This window comes from Dasypus novemcinctus, chromosome 10 (genome assembly GCF_030445035.2).
Source record: "Dasypus novemcinctus isolate mDasNov1 chromosome 10, mDasNov1.1.hap2, whole genome shotgun sequence".
Classification (NCBI taxonomy): Eukaryota; Metazoa; Chordata; class Mammalia; order Cingulata; family Dasypodidae; genus Dasypus; species Dasypus novemcinctus.
In genome coordinates this window covers 1,093,406-1,109,827 of record NC_080682.1, presented here as the reverse complement: position 1 = coordinate 1,109,827, position 16,422 = coordinate 1,093,406, and the positions used below count along the sequence as shown (strand labels likewise).

General features: G+C 68.3%; 1 protein-coding gene across 2 annotated transcripts in view; it reads right to left on the bottom strand.

Annotated features, from left to right (window-relative positions):
- Positions 1–364: 364 nt before the first annotated feature.
- MUC5B (mucin 5B, oligomeric mucus/gel-forming) overlaps positions 365–16,422 on the bottom strand; it is a 30,187-nt gene continuing 14,129 nt past the window's right edge. The window contains exons 30-50 of one of the 2 annotated variants that reach the window (XM_071217893.1): positions 16,202–16,399; positions 12,515–15,952; positions 9,842–12,460; positions 9,365–9,561; positions 8,856–9,027; positions 7,160–7,413; positions 6,096–6,282; positions 5,561–5,786; positions 5,296–5,474; positions 5,137–5,206; positions 4,734–4,834; positions 4,415–4,446; positions 4,041–4,218; positions 3,619–3,723; positions 3,448–3,485; positions 2,795–2,920; positions 2,253–2,339; positions 2,044–2,166; positions 1,835–1,880; positions 1,542–1,650; positions 365–981 (exon numbers count right to left, since the gene is read on the bottom strand). In XM_071217893.1, coding sequence (XP_071073994.1) covers positions 780–981; positions 1,542–1,650; positions 1,835–1,880; positions 2,044–2,166; positions 2,253–2,339; positions 2,795–2,920; positions 3,448–3,485; positions 3,619–3,723; positions 4,041–4,218; positions 4,415–4,446; positions 4,734–4,834; positions 5,137–5,206; positions 5,296–5,474; positions 5,561–5,786; positions 6,096–6,282; positions 7,160–7,413; positions 8,856–9,027; positions 9,365–9,561; positions 9,842–12,460; positions 12,515–15,952; positions 16,202–16,399 — 8,687 coding nt within the window. In that variant the 3' untranslated portion in view covers positions 365–779. Of the gene's footprint in view, positions 982–1,541; positions 1,651–1,834; positions 1,881–2,043; positions 2,167–2,252; positions 2,340–2,794; positions 2,921–3,447; positions 3,486–3,618; positions 3,724–4,040; positions 4,219–4,414; positions 4,447–4,733; positions 4,835–5,136; positions 5,207–5,295; positions 5,475–5,560; positions 5,787–6,095; positions 6,283–7,159; positions 7,414–8,855; positions 9,028–9,364; positions 9,562–9,841; positions 15,953–16,201; positions 16,400–16,422 lie in introns of both variants that reach the window. The other variant, XM_058304921.2, reaches the window with a different exon arrangement.

Genomic DNA, 16,422 nt, shown 5'->3' with positions numbered 1-16,422 from the left:
GCTGGGCGAGCGAGCAGCGCCCAGAGGGCGCGGGGCCAGGGCGGTGCGGCTCCCGGTGCCCGCAGGCCCCCGGTAGCGCCAGCTTGTCTGTCCAGTCGCTCCACGCAGGGACCCATTTTCCTTAGAAATTAATTCCCAGCGTTGTCTCTGGTTCCTGCCTGACCCCAGCCCGAGTCCGCCCCGTGATGAGTGGTCCCCCTGCCCCAAATCTGTGTTTCCCAGGGGCTCCGCTGGCACCTCAGTCCCTGCTGGGTCCAGCACGCCCCTTCGGGTATCAGAATGCCTGGCGGGGGGTACGCAGCCTGCGGGGAGGGAGGGAAGCCTGGGGGGCCCAGTCGGTGGGAAAGACAAAGACCAGGAAGAGTCCATCGTGCTGAGATTTATTTACAAAATCTAGGCAGGTGAGGAGACCGGTGTTAGGGCTGCACCCCCCCTCCGGCCTGGCCCCCCACCATCCTGGCCCCAGGCTCCCCTGCAGCAGCCTCTGTGGGGACAGCTCCTTGCCATGGCTGTCAGCTTGGACACGGGGCAGCTGGCGGGGAAGCCCAGCTCCTCGGAGCCCCGTGGACAGCTGGGGAGCACCCGGCCCACAGCGGGTGCCGCGAGCAGGGGCGCGTGTGCAAGTGTGCCCTGAGGCAGCCGCTGGCAGCCCCTGCAGCCAAGCCTCCCAGATGCAGCTTCACCGATGTGTCCGGCAGAAGGCGAGCGGGGCAGTAGGAGCAGCAGAAAGTTGAGGGGTGCGGGAGAGGGGCAGGATGCCTTCTCCCCCACAGCGCTGGTTAGACCGGGTGCTGCAGGGCGTCTGCCAGGGCCGTGGGGGCAGGGATGCAGGAGGCTGTGCAGGCGCACGCGTCCACCTGGGTGTAAGTGTGCTGGATCTCCGCGCCGTTGGGACACCGCAGCGTCACAGCCTCCACGTGGACCCGCGTCTCCTGGCAGCAGGTGCAGCGGCGCTGCATGGCCTGGGCCTCCAGGGTGTACCTGCGGCCAGAGCGTGGCCTCAGGGCGGGACCCCGGCTGGGCCTTTGCACCCCCTGCCCCCGCCCCGTCCATCCCGCGAGCGGCCCACGGAGCCTCAGGAGCAGGCGGGCCCCTTCCCGGGCCCCCTCAGCCTCCCGGCCTGGAGCCCTCTCTCCCGGGCCGGCTCCTTCCCCACCCCCCTCCATGGGCCTCCCTGGCCCCAGGCCAGCCCTTGACCCTGCGGCTCTTGGCCTCTGGCAGCTCCTGCTCAACCCGGCAGCTCAGGCGCCTTCCGTGGCCTGTGGGTGCTGCCCCTGAGTCGGCCCCCCCACCCTGCAAAGTGGACACCACCCCTTGGGAGCTCTGGACATGGCGCCAGGCCCCTCTCACGGCTGTGGCTCAGACCAGCAGGGCCAGCTCAGACCAGCAGGGCCAGCTGGAGAGCTGCCTGGGATGGGCACCCCCGCCCCAGGAATGGGGGGCAGTGGGCGAGCAGAGCCCTGCTGGGGCCCCCGTCCCCTTCCTGCAGCAGGGACCCCCGAGCAGCCTGCAGGTGGGCACGGCGGGCAGGACCCGCTCACCTGGACTCTCCGGGACATGGGCCCTCACAGTAGGTGACGTTGACGGCGGCCGCGGTGGCGCAGTCGCGGTGGCGCAGGACGGCGGTGCTCACGCGGACTTGGCAGCCGTCTGGGGGGAGAGGAGGCCGCAGAGGTCCCTCCCGTCACTGTCGCTGAGGGCCTTCGGGCGCCCCCTCCCCACGCAGGACCTGGGGTGCCCCTGCCGCCCGGCCTGCCCTGGGGGAGACGCCTGGGCCGCCCTCCCCGGCCGCCGGCCAGAAACCCCCATGGGCTGGTGGCGGGCCTCGCCTTACCGGCTTCCTCACAGGAGAAGCAGCAGCCGGTTTTCCTGAGGATGCCCTGGGCGGACAGACAGACGGAGGCTGGGTAGGGTCAGGGGGCGGGGCCTGGGGCGGGGCCTCCCAGGGAGGGCTGGGAAGCGGGGCTGGGAAGCGGGGCTGGGGCAGGGCGCGCGGTCTCCCCGGCCTGGGAGGAGTGGCCAGGCGCCGCGCAGGGCACGCACCCTGCAGCCGGTCACGTCGGGGCAGGGCGTGGGGTGCGGGAGCAGCACGGGGATGCCATCGGCGACCTCACAGCGGTACTGGGTGCAGTTGTCCCCGTGGCTGTCCACCCAGGTGTCGTGGGGCTGAAATGGGAAGTCGAGGCCGGGATGAGGGCGCCTTGCGGCCGGAGGGGCTCTGGGGTGGGGGTCGCCCCGCCGCGCCCGCTCACCTGGACGCGCCCGCCGTCGGGCGCCAGGCAGGAGGTCTGCACGCACTCCCCGCAGCAGCGCCCGGGTGCCGGCGTGTACTCGGAGCCCTGCGGGGACAGATGGGAGGCCCTCGGCCTCGCGCTGGCCTCGCCACCCCTACCCCCGGCGCTCCCCCCTGCCCCTCCTCCGCCCCGGCCCCGCCCAGCGGCCGGCAGTCCCCTCCCGGGCTGGCTTCCAGGCCTCTGGGTCCGCGGCACCGCCGCCCCGGGCGCCTCAGCCTCGCCACCTGCGCGCTGAGGGCCAGCGGGGCTCCAGGCCTTGCCCTTGGAGACCCACCTGCCGCCTGTCCCTGCACCTCCCCTCGCCCACCAAGCTCTGTGCGGGGCCCAGAGCGGAGCACCCAGCAGGCATTTCATAAATACCGCGGGCTGGGGCCTGCCCACCCCTCACGTGCGCAGTCTGAACCCCCTCCCCAAGTTCCTCGCTTGGGGACTCCATCTGCTTGGGAGAACGAGGCTCCACCAAAGCTCCCGGCTGTCGTGGGCAGGGCCCAGGGACCCACCTCGGGGCAGGTGGTGGTGCACACGTCCTTCTTGCACCGCACGCGTGGGTGCTGGGCGTCGGGGCTGACGGCGGGCAGGCAGGCGCAGGTGTGGCAGGGGACAGCCGACGGGAAGGTGGCGCCCACCTGGGGGGGCAGGTGCACTGAGGGGCGGGGCCGGGCGGGCCTAGAGGGGGCCCACGGGGGCAGCGGCTGTCTTCCTCCAGGAGGACGTGGGAATGCGCCCAGCTGACCACAATTGGCCAGAGGAGGGTCCCGGCAGGCGCGAGGCGGCGCAGGTGGGTGCTCCTGCTGGCAGAGCCTGAGCCCGCACCACACAGCACACAGCCCTGCACGGCTCGGGAGGGAGACCAGCACCCCTGTTCCCACCCGTGCCCAGGCCCCCACCCACCTGCACGTCCCCCCTGGTCGCACCCCAGTGTTCCACTGCATGTTCCCACCTGTGCCCCAGCCCTGTGTCCTTTCCACGTGTCCCACCCGGGCCCCGCGTGGGGTTGAGGGCCAGGGCAGGGGCTGTGTCCAGGTGAGGCTGGAGGCCCAGAAGGTCTGTGCCCCTGTCCGCCCCAGGACCTAACTCCGGCGCTGGCCGCCCGCAGCCTGCGAGTGGGGCCCGGGTTCGCAGAGGCCCTACGCTCCCTGGGGGGCGTCCTTACCCCATAGACGGTCCCGTTGTACGAGCACAGCTTAGGTCCTGCAAGGGACGGGACACCTGAGCGCGGGGCCGGCCCACGAGGAAAAGCCCAGGCGACCCCCAGCCCGCCCCCCGCCCCAGCAGGCCCCCAAGCGGGGAGGCCGAGCCCCAGGGCGCCCCCAGCCCCACTCACTGCAGCCGAAGGTGGGGCAGCAGGCGCCCTCCTCCAGGGTGCTGGTCAGCTCCTGCCCAGGCCCACACTCGGGCGGGGCCTGCGGGCAGGTGGTCACGTTGCAGACTGCAGGCAGAGGCGGGGTTAGGTCCCACCCGCCCCCTGCCCCGGCCCCCGGACCCCGCAGTCGCAGGCCCCTTTTTCCAGGGTGTTTGGGGGAGGGGCGTTTCGGCAGGGCTGCCCCACCCCGTAACCGCCCCTTCCTGGATCTGCTCCTGTCCTCCCCAAGTCCCCGTTTGTACCTGGGCAGGCCACACCCAACCTCACAAGCCAGGGGACACTGGGCGCACGGGGAGGTCCCACCCCCCCCAGGCCCCCCCCCCCCCCCCCCCCCGCACGCCCTGGCCCCGCCCTCGCCCCGCCTGCCTGGGCGCGGGGCTCACCGCACAGGGTCTCCGCGCAGCAGGGGCTGTCGGCGTGGGGCCTGGTGATGCTCACGAAGCCCGGGCCGCCGCACTCGGGCGCGGGGTCCTGGGAGCAGCGCACGGGCTCGCACCGCACCGTCACCATGCGCGCGTCGCAGACGCAGGCCTGGCAGTCGCTGACCCAGCGCTCCCCGGGCTGCAACGCAAGGTCAGGTCCAGGATCCGGCGCGGCCCCGCGCCCCCGCGCCTGCCGCCCCCGCTCCGGGAGGACGGGCCAGGTCCCCTCCGCGCGCCTCCCCGCCAGCTCCCACCGTGCGGGGGCCCCGTCCCTTCTGGAAATCCCAGGGCGCTGGCGTCGAGCCGCCCCCCAGGTAGAAGGCGGAAGCACTCACGAGTTTGGGAAACCCATCTGGTCCCACGCACGCTGCAAGGGAAGAAGAAAGGTGGTGCTGGGCGTTGGGGGGCGTGGTGCTGGCGGCCCCAGCCGGAGCCCCGTCCCGGCCACCTGCGGCCCCCAACCCCGCCAAGCCGTCGAGGAGGGGTCCTGTGTGGGCAGCACACCACGCCCAGAACCAAGAATGCATGGGGACGTGCGGCCTTGGGGCCACTGCTGGGGTCTGGGCCGTGTGCTGGGGAGATGGGGCAGCTCGAGCGTTTGCCCCTGCCCCCTGCCCCGGGTGCGAGGTGCCGCGCAGGGCTGGCAGTGCTTACGGCACTCGGGCACGCAGACGTCCGTGTAGGAGTTGAAGAGGATGGTGTCGTCGGGGCAGAAGCAGCCTTCCGCCAGCCCCCCCAGCACGGGGCCCTGAGTCCTGCAAGGCCAGAAGGGCAGTCCTGGGAGCCCCAGCGGCGCTGCCCACGTGAGCCCTGCCAGAAGGGCCTCTGGAGTCCCTGGGGGGTCCTTCCCAAGAGCTGCTCCGACGGGAGGCATCAGGGAGCCCCTTGGCACAGGGACCCCTGGGATTGGGAGACGGTGCCCCAGAGGGGCCGGGGGGGGGCCCAGCCTCCTGGTTCTGGGGCACAGAGCTTCCCCTGAGGCCCCTCAGGCAGGACTCGGGCACCCGAGAGCACCTGCGACCCTGCCGTCCCCACCTGCTGTCCCTCTGGCACTCACCTGAAGTCGCAGGTCTCGGGCTGCATGGGGCCACACGGCTTGTACACCTTGGTGGCCGGGCAGGAGAGGTCTGGGTACAGGGGGCGGGGCTCAGACGGGCTCAGGCTCCTCCCCCGCCCCCCACACACACACAGCCCCCCACTCTGTGCCCCCACTCACCACACAGCCCGCCCGTGGCGTTCCTCCAGGCGCTGCAAACGCCCCGGGCGCGGCAGAGCGCGGCGTAGGCCTCCAGGCTCTGGCAGGGGGCCCTGGAGGCGCTGTCTCCACAGCTGTCACTGACACAGGCGCTGAGGAACTGACCCGGCGGGACGAGGGCGTGGCACTCAGCGAAGACCCTGGGGCGCGAGGATGGTCGGGGTGGGTGTGGGGCTGGAGCTCAGGCCGCAAGGCGCCCCCGCCAGGCCCACGGCGAGGCACTTACGGGCTCAGAAGCAGCTGGCAGAGGGGTGCTGGGGTGCACGCGGTGGAGGCTGGCGAGGTGGGCACTGGGGGCTCGGGGCTGGCTGTTGGGGGCGGGCCGGTGGGCGCCGAGCAGCCCTCCTGGCTGCTTTCAGGGACCAGCCAGGCCATGGCCATGCTCTGGCAGGTGGGGGCCATGGTGCCGTCAGGCAGGCGGCAGTCGTCCGTCCGGCTGTTGGTGCAGGTGCCTGGGGCAGAGCCGGAGTCACTGCCCAGGCCGGCTCAGGCCGCCCCAGGATGCCCTTCTCCAGGCGAAGGCCCAGCAGCCCTTCACACCCCACCCCCTTGCTCCCCCCTTCCCTCTCCCTCCCCCCCATGCCTGCTGCGGCCCCTGATTACAGGGCACCACTTCCTGAGGCCAAAGCTGGGCCAGGACCACGCCCACCCCTCAGGGGCTTCAGGCAGGACAAGGAGGGTGTCCCCGAAGGCTGGTCGGCCGCCCGCGTCCAGCGGCTGCTCTGCGCCCGGCACCTGCGGCCGAGGAGCACCCCACTCACCGCACTGGCCCTCGGTGTTGTGGCTGAACTGGCTGTAGGCCAGCCGGGCCTGGAAGATGTGCCCGTCGAAGGCCACGTGGACACCGATGGCGGGCATGGCCACGGCCATGGTCGTGGCTGTCGGCATGGACACGCTCACGCCGTCCTTGCTGAAGCCTGGGTACACTCGCTCACGGTCAAACAGGACCTGGGGCGCATCGTCGGGGGGACCTTCAGCGGTGGCGGCACAGCCCCAAGCTGGCCAGGGGGCCCTGGGCCTCCGCTGGGCTGGCCTGCGTGGGGCTGCCCGGGGGCTCCCTGGAGGGTCTGCTGCCAGAAGCCCCCACTGGGCCGCCATGCCCCCTGGTGCCGCCCGTGCGGCCCCTCGGGCATCTCTGCCACCCTCGGGGCGGGGCGTGGCGCCTGGGGCCTGGGTCGCAGGGCAGGGGGTGTGTACAGAGGCCCTACCCCCTCCCCTGCCCGTGCCGGGCAGCCTCTCCTGGAACATTCTGGGCGCGTGTTCCTGAGTTGGCCAAGCTGGGGTGCGGCGGGGCAGGGGGCGCTGTGCCAGGCTGCTGGCGGGCCCCCCACCCTCCCCCCGATGGCCTGGGCTTGGGGTCCCCAGACCAGAGCCGGCACCAGGCCTTCGCAGCATCCCCGGTGAGGGAGGATGGGGGGCGGTGCGGTCAGCGTGGCCCCAGGAGCGTGGCGCTGCTGGGCCCTGCCGGAAGCAGCTGCTTTCCCGCTGGCTAGTGCGCTTCCTGATCGGCACTTGGCTGGGGCAGGGGTCTCCCTGCAGCTGGAGGTCCCTGTTCTGGGGCTCCCAGGCCTCTCCTGTCTCCCCTTCTGTCCTCTCTCCTGTCCTGTCTCCTTGGCCCCGTGGCCTGTGCTGTCTGCCCCCGGCCGGGTCTCCCTGCACACACGTCCTGCAGGGGCCCCACATCCCGGCCCCAGCCTTGGCTTCCAGGGCCAAGCCGCCCGTCCCCTGCCCCCGCCCTCCTCCTGCTCCCCCACGGGCGGCCCCTACCCCTCTCCCCACACCGGTCTCCCCCTCCTGCGCCCCCGGCCCCCCCACTAGGACCCACCAGGCTCTCCCGCGTCCCGCCTGTGTGGGTGGTGGTGAGGACGACCTCCATGGCCTTGTAGTAGATGCGGAGGGCGCGGGGGCAGTGGGCGGAGCCTGCGGCGGCCGCGCAGTACCGGTTGCTCAGGAGGAGGCTCAGGTTTCCGTGGCGCGGGCGGATCTCCCTCATCAGCACCGACGTGCAGTTGTCGGCGAAGGCGTAGGAGGTGCCGTCGAACGTGGAGTAGTGGGAGTTGCCCCAGATGCTGCAGGAGCCTGCGGGGAGGGGGAGGCGGCCGTGGGCTCTGGCAGCGTCCGGGGGCTCGGCTGTCCCGGGCTCACAGGCTCTCCTCTGCTCGGGGCCCCGGCCTTCAGCCCCTGCACCCCGCGGCCAGTGCGTTCGTTCTGCAGCCAGGTACAGTCAAGGGCCCTGGCCCCCCGGCCGTGCCTTCCCCGCGCCTGCATTCCAGGCCCAGGCCCTCCACCTTGAGCCCCCGCAGGGCCTGAACCAGCCTTCGCAAGGCCCCCGCCGAGACCACACCGCGGAGGTGCGGGGCCGACGCAGCGCTCGGCGCTTTCCCGCTCCCAGCCTCTGCCCGAGCCGCCCCCAGGTCTGGTGATCCACCTGAGCCTCTCTCAGCAGCGCTGCTCTGGGGGGGACTATGGGACAGCACAGGAGCTGGCATGTTCTTTGGTTTAGCCTCTTGCTTGTACCATTGCAGTAAGTGCTTGAAGGCTTAACTGTTACTTTCATTGCAGCTTGTTGTCTTAATCAGCTGCTTTTGGTAACTGGCAACTCAGCCCAGCCCAGCTCTTTTCAGTGCCCTCCTTCATAAAGTGGGTGAGTGTCCCCCAGAAGTTACGTCTAACAGGACTGTGGGTGTGTGACCTGATTTGGAAAATGGGTCTTTGCAGATGTGATTAATTTAAGAGCCTTGAGACAAGGCCACCCGGGTTGAAGGGAGCCATAGATCTAATGGCAAGCGCCAGCGAAGGAAAGAGAAGACACAGGCACGCGAAGGAGAAGGCCACGACGGACGGCTGAACTGGAGTGAGGCTGCCCCAGGCAGGGCCGCCGGGGGCCACCAGGAAGGGCTCGCCTGGACACTCCGGGGGTCCCTGCCAACAATCTGATTCCAGAACTGTGAAAGAATAAATTTTTGTCTCTTCAAGCCATCCAGTTTGTGGTAATTACTTAAAGTAATATATTGGATAATTGTAGTAACACCCACCTCCTTGGGCAGAGGCAAGCAACACACAGGGAGAACATCCCCTGTAAAGTGGACACTCAGAAAGGGGACGCTGCTATTGTTAGTAATTGTTGGATGGCACAACACAGGTCCCGTAGAACCCCCAGGGAACTGGCACATCTAACCTCCCATTTCCATCCTCACTGTCTCAAAACTCCCTGGTTTTCCTTTCTAACCACTGAGTCTAAAGCACAGGCTTGGTCAGCAAATCCCGGTTGTTACGGGACCTTCCTGTAGAGGAGCATCAACGTTTCTAGGAGAGGGTAGGAACCACGGACACGCTTCCGCAGACCCTGGGTGTCTCAGGGGTTCTGCTCCCTCACGTGACATGCCACGCCATGCCACCAGGCTCCTGTCACATGGGCCCTCCACCAGCGCCAGCCACTCTGGCTCCGACCTCCTGGGAGGTGAGCGTGCTGGCACTGGTGGCACAGCCCACCCCTGCGGCCGCGACGCCTGTTCTCTCACATTCGCACTCGTAGCGGTAGTCACAAGGCTCGCTTGAGTTCCACACTCTGACGGGAAGGTGCTCGTTCACACAGGTGACGTTGGCCACGGGCTTCGGCTCCAGCAGGGTGATGCGGTCGCCCCCTTCGCACCTGGCCACTGTGCAGTTCTCCAGGGTCCAGGACTCGTTCACCTGGCAGCAGAGGACGGGCTCGTGGTGGCCCATTTCCACTGTCATCTGCCCGTCTACCCCCAGCCCCCTCGCTCCTGCTGGCAGCCTCAGGTCCCTGACGGTGCCCGAGCCTCGGGGGCCCAGCTCGTGGGGGGGCAGACCGCCCACACTGGGGCTGAACCCCAGCAGGGCAGGAGGTGCTGACCAGGCTTCTAGACCCGAGCACCCTTCCCCAGAGCCAGCCCCAGGGATCCTGGAGGAGGAGCTGGCGATTTGCCACAACAGGGGCATCAGCATCCCCGTGTCGGACCCAGGACACCAGTCAGGGAGCTGGAGGGGGGGATGTGGACAGACACACCTTTCGTGGAGGCATGATGTTCGAGCACCCCGGAGGAGGGGAGGGTGAGGCTGCAGTGGCAGAGGATGGGGTCGCAGAGGAGACGTGTGAGGCAGTGGTGGGGCAGGGGCCCTGGAAGCGGTCCACGTCACAGTGCTCGTTGCAAGTAGCGTAGAACTGGCAGCCGGCTCTGTCGGTTTGATTGTACACAATGTCTCCTGGAAGCGAGAAGAGACGTGAAGGTGGGGAGGCCACACCTGGGGTGACAAAGCAGTCAGAGCAATAGGGAGGTGCAGGGGAGAGCTGGAGCAGGGGGAGATACCCACCACGAGGCAAGAGGGCAGGGCCCACGAGTGGCCACAGGATGCACGCAGGTCACGGAAATCCAGTGTGGGAAAGCCATGGGTTAAAAAGCCTGGAGAGCTTCCCCCATTGATAGATGACCCCGGGGAGCTTGGCATGTGGGCAAGAGTGAAGTGGGGAGCTCAATTTACTCACCTGGAGAGAACAGTTTTCCAAATGCCCGGCAAAAACAAGGCGTGGAAGAGAAGGCTGAGCTGGGAAGGGAGGTGGGCTGGGGAGTCGTGAAGGGAGATGGGAACGAGGGGGACATGCTGAAGCTCGGCCGGTGGGTAGGGGTCACTGTCCGTGTGTGTGGGCTCTGAGAGGCAGGAAGAGAAGGAGGCCAGACAGTGCTGACGGGGGTACGAGGGGGACTGACGCAGTGGCTGTAGTCATCACAGCAGAGCACGCGCACGTGGTAGTTGTGGCAGTACTTGAAGGGCCCGGGCTGCTCCTGGTTCTGGCACACCAGCCCGAAGCTCAGGTTGCAGTGCACCACCTGGCCCAGGTCGGCCAGGGACTGGTCCGGCTCCTTCTCGGAGCGGCACTGGATGTCCACGGGGCTCGCACAGAAGACGTGGCCGGCTGAGCGCAGGACCGCGTAGGTCTCAAAGTCTCCGCCGTCGGGCCCAGGGATGGGGTAGTTCTCGTCAAACCAATCTGACCACATGCAGCGTGGTTCACAGCCCGTGGCAGACGATGTGACTGTGATAGTTGGGATAGTTCCAGACTTTGGGGCAGTGGAGGAGAGAGTGGTCCCAGAGATGGGCTGGGTGCCCCCAGATGGTGGATATGTGATTATGGGTGAGGTGGCCAGGGAAGACGTGGAGGGCAGAGGTGACATGGTAATTGATGAGGTCACAGGAGTGGGCTGAGGAGACGTGTGAGGGACGGTGACCCCTTTGGTGGTCCTGGGTGGTGTGCGTGCCTCTGTGGTGGCCGTGGTTGAGGGCCACGAGAACCATGTTGTCCATGACTGAGTGGTGGCTGGCGTGGAAGGTGCCGTGGCCCCGCAGTGGCTGTAGTCGTCACAGCAGAGCACGCGCACGTGGTAGTTGTGGCAGTACTTGAAGGGCCTGGGCTGCTCCTGGTTCCGGCACACCAGCCCGAAGCTCAGGTTGCAGTGCACCACCTGGCCCAGGTCGGCCAGGGACTGGTCCGGCTCCTTCTCGGAGCGGCACTGGATGTCCACGGGGCTTGCACAGAAGACGTGGCCGGCTGAGCGCAGGACCGTGTAGGTCTCAAAGTCTCCGCCGTCTGGCCCAGGGATGGGGTAGTTCTCGTCAAACCAATCTGACCACACGCAGCGTGGTTCACAGCCCGTGGCAGGCACAATGGCTGATGTGGTCGTGACGGTGCTGGGCTTTGGGGGGCTAGACAAGAGTGTGGTCCCAAAAGTGGGCTTTGTGCCCCCAGATCCTGGAGCTGTGGTAATGGGTGAGGTGGCCAGGGAAGACGTGGGGGGTACACTCGGTGGAGGTAACGCGGTAGTTGATGAGGTTGCAGGGGTGGGCAGAGGAGACGTGTGGGGGATGGTGACACCCTTGGTGGTCCTGGTTGACATGGGCTGTGTCTCTGTGGTGGCTGTAGTTGACGATGAGAACTCCAAGGTCCACGGCTGAGTGGTGGTGGTCATGGAGGGCGTGGGGCTTGCCGTGGCCCCGCAGTGGCTGTAGTCATCACAGCAGAGCACGCGTACTTGGTAGTTGTGGCAGTACCTGAAGAACCTGGGCTGATCCAGGTTCTGGCACACCAGCCCAAAGCTCACGTTGCAGTGCACCACCTGGCCCAGGTCGGCCAGGGACTTGTCCGGCTCCTCCTCGGAACGGCACTGGATGTCCACGGGGCTTGCACAGAAGATGTGGCCAGCCGAGCGCAGGACCGCGTAGGTCTCAAAGTCTCCACTGCCAGGCTCATAAGTAGGGTAGTCCTCATCAAACCAGCCTGTCCACGTGCAGCGTGGTTCACAGCTTGTGACAGGTGACGTGACTGATGTGGTCGGGACAGTGCCAGGCTTTGTGGGTCTGGAGGAGGGCATGGTCCTTAAGGTGGGTCTTGTGCTCCCAGACCCATGAGTTGTAATCATGAGTGAGGTGGTCAGGGAGGGTGCAGGCAGAGTTGTGGACAAGGCTGACTGTCCAGTAGTTGTTGGGGTCCCGGGAGTGGACTGAGGAGAAGTGTGAAGAAGCTGGGTGTGGGAGGATGGGTGTGTAGAGGTACTGGAGGTGGAGACACTCTCTGTGGGCCCAGGTGACATGGCATGGGTCTGCATGGTGGGGGTGGAACCCCCTTCCGTGGCCCCAGGTGACGTGGCATGGGTCTGCGTGGTGGGGATGGAGCCTTCCGTGGTCCCAGGTGATGCAGCATGTGTCTGTGTGGGGGGAATGGAGCCCCCTTCTGTGGTCCCAGGTGACGTGGCATGGGTCTGCGTGGTGGGGATGGAGCCTTCCGTGGTCCCAGGTGATGTGGCATGGGTCTGCGTGGTGGGGGTGGAGCCTTCTGTGGTCCCAGGTGATGGAGCATGTGTCTGTGTGGGGGGAATGGAGCCCCCTTCCGTGGTCCCAGGTGACGTGGCATGGGCCTGCGTGGTGGGGATGGAGCCTTCTGTGGCCCCAGGTGATGTGGCATGGGTCTGTGTGGTGGGGGTGGAGCCCCATTCCGTGGTTCCAGGTGACATTGCATGGGTCTGCGTGGTGGGAGTGGCGCCCCCTTCCGTGGCCCCAGGTGATGTGGCATGGGTCTGCGTGGTGGGGATGGAGCCTTCTGTGGCCCCAGGTGATGTGGCATGGGTCTGTGTGGTGGGGGTGGAGCCCCATTCCGTGGTCCCAGGTGACGTGGCATGGGTCTGTGTGGTGGGGGTAGCACCCCCTTCCGTGGCTCCAGGTGACGTGGCATGGGTCTGTGTGGTGGGGATGGAGCCTTCCATGGCCCCAGGTGATGTGGTATGGGCCTGTGTGGTGGGGGTGGAGCCTCCTTCTGTGGTCCCAGGTGACGTGGCATGGGTCTGCGTGGTGGCTGTGGTCAAGGGTCTTTGGACCTCTGAGGACTGGGGCCTGGTGGGTGTGGACACTGTGGTGGTGGCCGTGGCCATGCAGTGGCTGTAGTCATCACAGCAGAGCACACGCACGTGGTAGTTGTGGCAGGTCTGGCCCTGCCTCTGCCACTGGTTCCTGCAGATGAGCCCATAGTCCACGTCACATTGTACCACCTGTCCTAGCTGTGCCACAGGCACGCCCGGGAAGAGAGTGGCTGCGCACTCGATGGCCGCAGGCTCCGCACACAGCTGTCCACCTGCATCTGCAATGTTGTAGTAGGTCTCGATGTCACCCCCATAGCGGCCAGGCTGGGGCCGGTCGCTGTCGAGCCAGTCGGTCCAGTGGCAGGCGGGACGGCAGCCGGAGGGGACCGTGGTGGGTCCTGTGGCGGGGGCAGAAGGGCTGTGGGTGGGGGTGCGGAGGGCCGTGGTGCCGGTGGCCAGCGTGGTGCTCCATTCTGGGCTCGTCCCCGTTGGGGACACCGTGGTGGTGGCTGGGGTCGGCGGGCAGTGGCTGTAGCTGCAGCAGAACACACGGATGTGGTAGTTGATGCACATCTTGAAGGCCCCCGCCTGGTCCCGGTTCCTGCACACCAGGCCCTCGTCCAGGCTGCAGCGCACCACCTGCCCCAGCTGCTGGAGCGGCGTGTGGGGCCAGAGCTCAGCCCGGCACTCCAGGTCCAGGGGCCGCCTGCAGATGGCCTGCCCAGCCGCCCGAAGGTTGGCGTAGGTCTCGAAGTCTCCCCCGGAGGACCCTGGCAGGGGGTAGCTCTCGTCCAGCCAGTCCGTCCAGGCACACAGGGGCTGGCAGGCAGTGGACGCCGCTGAGGGCAGCCCCGGGGGTGGCGAGAGGCTAGAGGTGAGCAGGGATGAGGTCGACGTCCTGCTGGGAGGTGATGTGGCCGTGGGGGGGGCCGAGCTGAGGCCGGGGGTGGTGCCCAGGGCAGAGGTGGTGGTCCCGGGAGTGGGGGCTGATGGGGTGGCCCAGCCCGTGGGCGGGGCAGAGCTGGTGCCAGCCCTTGAGGGGGGCATGGGTGTGTGGGCGGATGTCCGGGTTGTGGTCTCCCAGATCCAGGGAGTCCCCGAGGAGGGCGTGGAGGGCGAGGCCGGGTGCCCTGTGGCAGGCGACGTGGCCAAAGTGGCCGGGACGGTGCTAGGCTTCAGGGGGCTAGAGAAGGAAGTGGTCCCGAAGGTGGGCTTTGTGCCCCCAGATCCTGGAGCTGTGGTCATGGGTGAGATGGCCAGGGAGGACGTGGGGGGCACCGTGGACAAGGCCAACTGGGGGGTCATTGTAGGGGTCCCAGTGGTGGGCTGAGGAGATGTGGGAAGGAGCTGAGTGTGGGAGCCTGGGGGTGCAGAGGCACTGGAGACGGACAGCTTCTCAGTGGTACTGGGTGACAAGGGACTGGTCTCCGTGTTGGGGCTGGAGACCCCCTTGGTGGTGCTGGGTGGTGTGGGGTGCCTCTGTGTGACGGTCAGTGTCGAGGGCCCTGGGGCTCCAGATGAATTAAGTGTGTCCGTGGCCTGTGTGGACAGGGCAGTGGTGGCCGTGGACAGGGCAGTGGTGACCGTGGGCGAGGTGGAGGCGGCTGTGGGCAGGGTGGTGGTGGCCATGGGCGGGGCGGAGGTGGCCGTGGGCAAGACGGTGGTGGCTGTGGATGGGGTGGTGGTGGCCGTGGGCAGGGCAGAGGTGGTCATGGGTGGGGAGGTGGTGGCCGTGGATGGGGCGGAGGTGGCCGTGGGCGGGGCGGAGGTGGCCGTGGGTGGGACGGAGGTGGCTGTGGGCGGGGCAGTGGTGGCCGTGGGCAGGGCGGAGGTGGCTGTGGGTGGGGCGGTGGTGGCCGCCGTGGTCCCGCAGTGGCCATAGTCGTCGCAGCAGAGCACGCGCACGTTGTAGTTGAAGCACATGTTGAAGCGGCCCCTCTGCTCCTCGTTCCTGCAGACCAGCCCCTCCTGCAGGCTGCAGTGCACCGCCTGCCCGATCTGGTCAAGGCTGACCTCGGGGTAGTTCTCCGCCCTGCACTCGATCCGCTCAGGTGCGCGGCACAGTCTCCCGCCAGCGGCCCGGATGTTCTCGTACGTCTCCATGTCCCCGCCCTTGACGCCTGAGGTGGGGAAGTCCACGTCAAACCACTCCGTCCACTCGCACCTGGGCTGGCAGCCGGCCGTCCCCGGGCCCGTGGAGCTGGGTGGCGTGGGCCAGGGCGTCGACACCGTCGAGAAAGAGGGCGTCGCTGTCGTGCTGACGGGGGGTGTCGGGCTCGCCTCGGGGGTGCTCCCGGGCGCTGTGGTCGGGGGCTGGCTGCTCTGCGATACTGTCCCCGGGCTGGTGGCTGGCAGGAGGGTGGTGGCCTTCCCCCTGCAGTGACTGTCGCTGCAGCACAGGACACGGATCCGGTAGTTGTAGCACATCTTGAACGTGCCCTCCTGCTCATCGTTCCGGCACACCAGGCCGAAGCTGGCGTCGCAGTGCACCCTCTGGCCGATCTCGGCCAGGGTCCGGTTGGGGAACAGCAGGGCCTGGCACTCGACGGCCTGGGGCTGCTCACACAGGTCCCCCCCGGCGCGCCTGATCTTGTCGTAGGACTCGATGTCACCCCCCGCCTCCTCCGACTTGGGGTAATCCTCGTCGAACCACTGCGTCCACAGGCAGGTGGGCTGGCAGAGGCTGGTGCCCGGGGCCACGGGGCTGCTGACCGCCCAGGTGGTGGGCACCGGGGTGGAGGTGGGCCGCGTTTGCAGGGTCAAGGCCGCAGTGGCCGTGGAGCCTGGTGTCGACCACAGGGTCGTTCCTCTCGTCTGTGTGGGCAGGGATCTGGGGGTCTCCGTGGTGGCCCCAGGCAGGGCAGTGACGCTGGCGGGGGGCCTGGGACTGGTGCTGGGTGCCGGGGAGGAGCTGCAGGGCACGTGGGCGCAGCACAGCACCCGCAGCTCGTAGTTGTGGCAGAGGGGGGGACTCTGCTCCCGGTTGGCGCACGCCAGCCCCCACGCCCGGTCGCAGTCCACCCTCTGGCCCAGCTCCTCCAGGGGCACGTCGGGGAACTGCCGTGCTCGGCACTGGATGTCCGCCGGCGTGCGGCAGATCTGGAAGCCCCTCTGCCTCAGGCTGGCAAATGTCTCCACGTCCCCGCCGCCCGCGCCAGGCTCCGGAAGGCTGCCGTCCAGCCAGTCGGACCACTCGCAGGCTTCCTGCACACACGTGGTGGAGGCCGCCGGGAGGGTCGGAGGGGAGCCTGCACGGGAGGACGGGCGTGAGGGGAGACCCACGGCCTCCTCGATGCCTCTGCGCACCCCGATGGGAGGGGCCGCCAGAGGAGACCCCAGGCTTGGAGGGGCCACGGGCCTGGGGCCATGAAGGGGCGGGCCACGGTCTGCGAGGGTTTAGGGGAGATGGGAACACGCTCCAGGACGAGCAGAGGCTTCTGCGAGACCCCAAGAGGGCATGGCCGCCGTGAGACCCGGCCTGGCCGCCCAGGGCCTACCTGCCGTGGAGGGCGGGGCCGTGGTGCTGGTGAAGGTGAAGGGCGTGGTGGGCGGGGTCCCCGGGCACTCCACGGCCGTCCGGCTGATGGCGCCGTTGTCCCTGCAGATGGCCAGCAGGCAGGCGCCGAGCCCGTCGGTGGTGTTGTAGATGACCTCCCCGTAGCCGAAGGTCCTGCCCTCGTAGGAGCACCTGCAGGCTGGGAGGGGCGCCGGGCTCACC